This window comes from Chiloscyllium plagiosum, chromosome 28, assembly GCF_004010195.1.
Source record: "Chiloscyllium plagiosum isolate BGI_BamShark_2017 chromosome 28, ASM401019v2, whole genome shotgun sequence".
In the NCBI taxonomy this organism is placed as follows: Eukaryota; Metazoa; Chordata; class Chondrichthyes; order Orectolobiformes; family Hemiscylliidae; genus Chiloscyllium; species Chiloscyllium plagiosum.
The window spans coordinates 48,351,949-48,357,821 of NC_057737.1; the positions used below are offsets into that span (position 1 = coordinate 48,351,949).

The 5,873-nt window shown below is 43.3% G+C and overlaps 1 protein-coding gene across 5 annotated transcripts in view; it reads left to right on the plus strand.

Moving 5' to 3' along the window:
* The window catches only part of LOC122564179 (protein CASP-like), a 601,305-nt gene that overhangs the window by 521,382 nt on the left and 74,050 nt on the right, over positions 1 to 5,873 (plus strand). For 3 of the 5 annotated variants that reach the window (XM_043718857.1, XM_043718858.1, XM_043718860.1), the window contains one exon: positions 2,421 to 2,609. The exons of the other annotated variants lie outside the window; for them this stretch is intronic. In XM_043718857.1, the coding sequence (XP_043574792.1) occupies positions 2,421 to 2,609 (189 nt within the window). The remainder of the gene's footprint in view (positions 1 to 2,420; positions 2,610 to 5,873) is intronic. 5 annotated transcript variants of the gene reach the window in all.

Genomic DNA, 5,873 nt, shown 5'->3' on the forward strand with positions numbered 1-5,873 from the left:
CAGTGACAGAGTGAGCAGTCAGTGATAGTGGCACAGTGACAGAGTGAGCAGTCAGCAATGGTGGCACAGTGATAGGGTGAGCAGTCAGTCATGGTGGCACAGTGACAGGGTGAGCAGTCAGTGATGGTGGCACAGTGACAGAGTGAGCAGTCAGCAGTGGTGGCACAGTGATAGGGTGAGCAGTCAGTGATGGTAGCGCAGTGACAGAGTGAGCAGTCAGTCATGGTGGTGCAGTGATAGAGTGAGCAGTCTGTGATGGTGGCACAGTGATAGAGTGAGCAGTCTGTGATGGTGGGTCAGTGACAGGGTGAGCAGTCTGCGATTGTGGCACAGTGATAGGGTGAGCAGTCAGTGATGGTGGTTCAGTGATATGGTGAGCTGTCTGCGATGGTCATTCTGCAATGCTGGTTCAGTGATAGAGTGAGCTGTCTGCGATGGTGATTCAGTGATAGGGTGAGCAGTGTGCGATGGTGGTACAGTGACAGAGTGAGCAGTCAGTGATGGTGGCACAGTGATAGGGTGAGCATTCAGTGATGGTGGCACAGTGATAGAGTGAGCAGTCTGTGATGGTGGCACAGTGATAGAGTAAGCAGTCAGTGATGGTGGCAGTGACAGAGTGAGCTGTCTGCGATGGTGATTCATGATAGGGTGAGCTGTCTACGATGCTGATTCATTGATAGGGTGAGCAGTCTGTGATGGTGGGTCAGTGATTGGGTGAGCAGTCTGCAATGGTGGGTTAGTGACAGGGTGAGCAGTCTGCGATAGTGGGTCAGTGATAGGGTGAGCAGTCTGTGATGGTGGGTCAGTGATAGAGTGAGCAGTCAGCGATGGTGGCGCAGTGGTAAAGTGTGTAGTCAGTGATGGTGGCACAGTGATAGAGTGAGCAGTCAGCGAGTGTGGTTCAGTGACAGGGTGAGCAGTCTGCGATGGTGATTCAGTGATAGGGTGAGCAGTCTGCAATGGTGGCACAGTGACTGAGTGAGCAGTCAGCAATGGTGGCACAGTGATAGGGTGAGCAGTCAGTGATGGTGGCAGTGACAGAGTGAGCAGTCAGAGTGAGTAGTCAGCGATGGTGGCGCAGTGATAGGATGAGCTGTCTGCGATGGTCATTCTGCAATGGTGATTCAGTGATAGGGTGAGCAGTCTGCAATGGTGATTCAGTGATAGGGTGAGCAGTCAGCCATGGTGATTCAGTGATAGGGTGAGCAGTCAGCCATGGTGGCACAGTGATAGGATGAGCTGTCTGCGATGGTCATTCTGCAATGGTGGTTCAGTGATAGGGTGAGCAGTCTGCGATGCTGATTCAGTGATAGGGTGAGCAGTCTGCGATGCTGATTTAGTGATAGGGTGAGCAGTCAGCTATGGTGATTCAGTGATAGGGTGAGCAGTCTGCAATGGTGATTCAGTGATAGGGTGAGCAGTCAGCTATGGTGGCACAGTGATAGGATGAGCTGTCTGCGATGGTCATTCTGCAATGGTGATTCAGTGATAGGGTGAGCAGTCTGCAATGGTGATTCAGTGATAGGGTGAGCAGTCAGCTATGGTGGCGCAGTGATAGGATGAGCTGTCTGCGATGGTCATTCTGCAATGGTGGTTCAGTGATAGAGTGAGCTGTCTGCGATGCTGATTCAGTGATAGGGTGAGCAGTCTGCGATGCTGATTCAGTGATAGGGTGAGCAGTCTGCAATGGTGATTTAGTGATAGGGTGAGCAGTCTGCGATGGTGGCGCAGTGATAGGATGAGCTGTCTGCGATGGTCATTCTGCAATGGTGGTTCAGCAATAGTGAGCAATCAGCGATGGTGGTTCAGTGATAGAGTGAGCAGTCAGCGATGGTGGCGCAGTGATAGGATGAGCTGTCTGTGATGGTCATTCTGCAATGGTGGTTCAGTGATAGTGAGCAATCAGCGATGGTGGCGCAGTGATAGGGTGAGCAGTCAGCAATGGTGGCGCAGTGATAGGGTGAGCAGTTTGCGATGGTGGCGCAGTGATAGGTGGCGCAGTGATAGGGTGAGCAGTTTGCGATGGTGGCGCAGTGATAGGGTGAGCAGTTTGCGATGTTTATGTGTTGATGTAACCTACTCGCATGAAAATTACTCTCAACAAATTGCTGCAGTGAATGACTGACCTGTTTTTATAATAGTTTGATGGTCTTGCTTTCAATGGACACATTATGTTTGGGAGGATTCCAATCTGGTACTTTGTTTTGGTGGGCATTAACTCTCCCACAGTCACCTACTAGCCTTCACTGAAAGAGAAAATGGAATACAACTGCCTTAAAAAATCCTTATTCCCAATTCTGGCAAAAGTCCTGGTTTGATTTAAGAATTATCAATATAAAACTGCAAAATGTTTTTGTATAACTGGTAAAATGTAGCTTTGTGCCTCAGTAGGCTGATTGTTTTCTGTGTCCCACCAACAGGCCAACGTCTGTTTGGAGAGACCATCCTTGGCCTGACACAAGGTTCCGTGTCTGATCTGCTGGCACGGCCCAAACCCTGGCACAAGCTGAGCCTGAAGGGAAGGGAGCCTTTTGTCCGCATGCAGCTCTGGCTCAATGACCCAAGCAATGTTGAGAAGCTGATGGACATGAAACGAATGGAAAAGAAAGGTAAATGAATCAACATATTAAACTGAACTTTAGTGGACCAGTCCTTTGTTACAGTATTAAGTCACAGATTGTTTAATATTCTTTTTTGCATTCTCCATTGTTAATGGCCATGAACTGGTAACACTTTCATATTTTTGTGCAAGTATCATTAAATTTAATTGACTTCCTTGGACTTTTGGGTTTTTGAATTCAGAAAAAAAAACAAAAAAAATTTACTGTTTTTTTTTCGCTGCTGATGCACAAAGTCAGCATTGTTTGGCTCCAAATTGAAATGTACACCATTCAAGAAAGGGGCACACTTAAAGTCACCAACTATATATATTTATTCCAGCCCCTTTCCAAGCCTGTCACCTGAGTCTCTTAATAGCACATAACGTTCCAGCTTTCCCAGGTGTAAAGGAAGCAGGGGCAAAGGAAATTATTCATTTAAGGAGGGATTAAACATCACTTGCTCGCTCAAATTTAGTTTTTAATTTGTTGAAGTTTTCAGCATAAACTCCTATTGAGGAGTATGTCAGGAGTGACCCTAAGAAAAAAAATATTTGAGCTCAAAGGTCTTGTGGTCTTTTGGCATACTAGCTATTTTAGTGCCTTCTCTTCTCTGAACAATCAGGAAAGATCCATTGTCAGTGTGAACATTAAATGTCCTTTTGCAGTTCAAGCTTTGCAATTAAGCCTGTGTCTTTTCTAACTTGGTATCTGTGCAGTTTTGCGGATTTGGAATGCTGATTAGTGAAAGAAATGCATTCATTAATGTTTCTCAATGAAAACCCCATTCTGTTTTTCATGGTCCTATAGTATTCAGTTAGCAAAGGGCCAAGAATTCAAATCTAAATTTAAACAGTGAAGTTTTTGGAAGTGAATGGGGAATTAGAGATCAGTGTTATAGCTGCAATTCTTCTTTGACCTGTTTAAAATAAGGCTGTTCCACCGTGAGGGGATATGTTTGTTTTCAGGTGCAATGTGTGGTTTTACCTCACCATTGTGAATTGAAGCTTTATTGTGTAAAACTGAATTCAGAAGAAATGGAGTGCCACCTACTGGACTGGTCATAACAGGCATTTGCTCAAAAGTTGTTTGTCCAGTCAGTGCTCAGTTAGCCTGTAGCACAAAATTGGGAATACATTACCAGGTGCAGGGACTCAGTGATGAAGGAAAGATATAACAGGAGGAGAATAATTTCATTTTAAACAGAAAGAAACAAACTTTATCATAAATAATTAACTTTTCCATAAATAATCTGCGGCAATAACTTTGTATTAAAAGGGTAAAATTAAAGCTAATCAAAACGTATGTTCTGATTGCATGCTTTAATTAGCTTTTGCAGTGATCGGCTTATAGTTATAGCCTTGGTGGTCCTTGGTTCAGATTTAGCTATGACAAGTTGTAAGATTGAATTCAATAAATGTAGTCATACATGTGCTGGAAAATAGAAAATAAGAATATTGCTGGTATAATAAAAAGTCACTGGTTCATTAATGGAAGACGGCCTACCAGATCTGCTCTCTCTGTATTGTTGACATAATACCAACAAGGCAAACTAGTAAAGGGCAGTGATACTGTTTTACCAGTGTCACTGCTTCCCAAGAGCAACTTAACTAATACTCATTTAAATATTGAGCAGTGTGCAGTTATGTTATTGTAAGAGTGTAATTTGATATATTTGCCTTTGGCATTGCGAAAAAAAGATGTACTTTATTGAAACTTTTTCTTTTGCATTCATCAGGACAGTTTACAAGAATACCAAGTTGGAGGAAAAGCCAACATTTATATTTTGAGAGGAGAGTGCTGTCTGCTTGGCAAGTAGCTAGGACTGGCAATACTATCAGTCATTATTAACAGATGCGCTCTTGATGCTGAGCCTCTACCAACCAGATTTTAAAAATTGGCTTTCCAAATAAATTGGCATTCTTGAAAATTGCCTGATGCCTGCAAAATGAAAAGTTTCAACAAAGTGCATTTTTCCTACAAAACTCAATTTGTGCACCACCAAACAACTATTTGTACTGCCTTTCTCACAGTTGCACTGGACATCAGGTTAAAAATTTAAGATTTGTGTAATGAGGTAGAATTCTGTGACACCATAACAGGGTTTAATATGCAAGGAGGCAACATGCAAATTTGCTTTCAAAATATCACAAGTAGCCAGGCGTAAAGCAAAGATGGATACGGAGAATTCAAGAAAGTTTACTTTCATTTTTTTTTTCATTTTTTCTAATCCACCACCAGGAAGATCGGAAAACACCCGGGTGGCCAGTGACGAGCACTGCCCTTCACATCAAGGGGCAGTGCTGTGTGTTCAAAACAGTGAAGGGGAGGGTAGGGACTAAATCAAAATAGAATTGGAGGGAGAAATAATGCACTCCACTCCCTGCGGCGCCCACAAAGTTTACTTTCATACCACATATGCTGTTCCATGCTCCAGGGCTAAATGGTTGCAAGTGGAGGCATCTTGTTGAGAGTAAGAAACATGCAGACTTTGATTGGAGGAGCAAGTGATTGTGAAAGTGAACAGACTCTGAAGTGCTGCTCTTCGAATGACAGATTTTGTCTATTCTATACTAGCTGCTCCAGCTCCTCCAATCACAGCTTCCCTCCATTGTGATCTTTCTGTTTGGTGGACCAATGAGGGCAGGAATGAGGGTCACATGTATTTGGTGGAGGTGGAGCAGCAGAGCAATAAGTGAAGACCACGTTCCACTGCAGGTAAAGCAATTCTGATGGTGTCATAGAGGGAGCAGGAGAAAGTATGTATGTTGGGGAGAGAGGTGGAGAAGCAGAGATACTGAGGAAGAGGACAACTTGGAGAGGAGTCGTCAAACTAGAGAGAGAAAAGGCATGGCCAAAATGCAGTATTGTGCATTCTCACACTTAAAAATTATTTTGTCAAGTTGTCTCAATGATTCCCCAAATTTAAACCTCATTAATCTAAAATCCTTCTCTTGGGTCTGGCTGTCCTGTTTACAATGTATTTCTGTGACACCCAAAAGAAAGTAAAATCTGTTCCAAGGACTTTCTTCTCTTTTATATTTGTCCAATATATTATTTTGAGTAAGATTTAAAGCAGTGCAGGAGAAAATATATTGTCATTAAAAATCCATTTTATTCTGTTTGCCTTAGATTTTTAAAAAACAATTTCTGCTTTAGAAGGGTCAGTATGCAGTAAAGCTTTTTTAAAAGCTGTGTGTGAGTTGCGCGTTTGTGTGTAGGTGTGTGTGTGTATGAGAGTTGTGTGGGTGGCTGTGTGTGAGAGGTGGGTGGCTG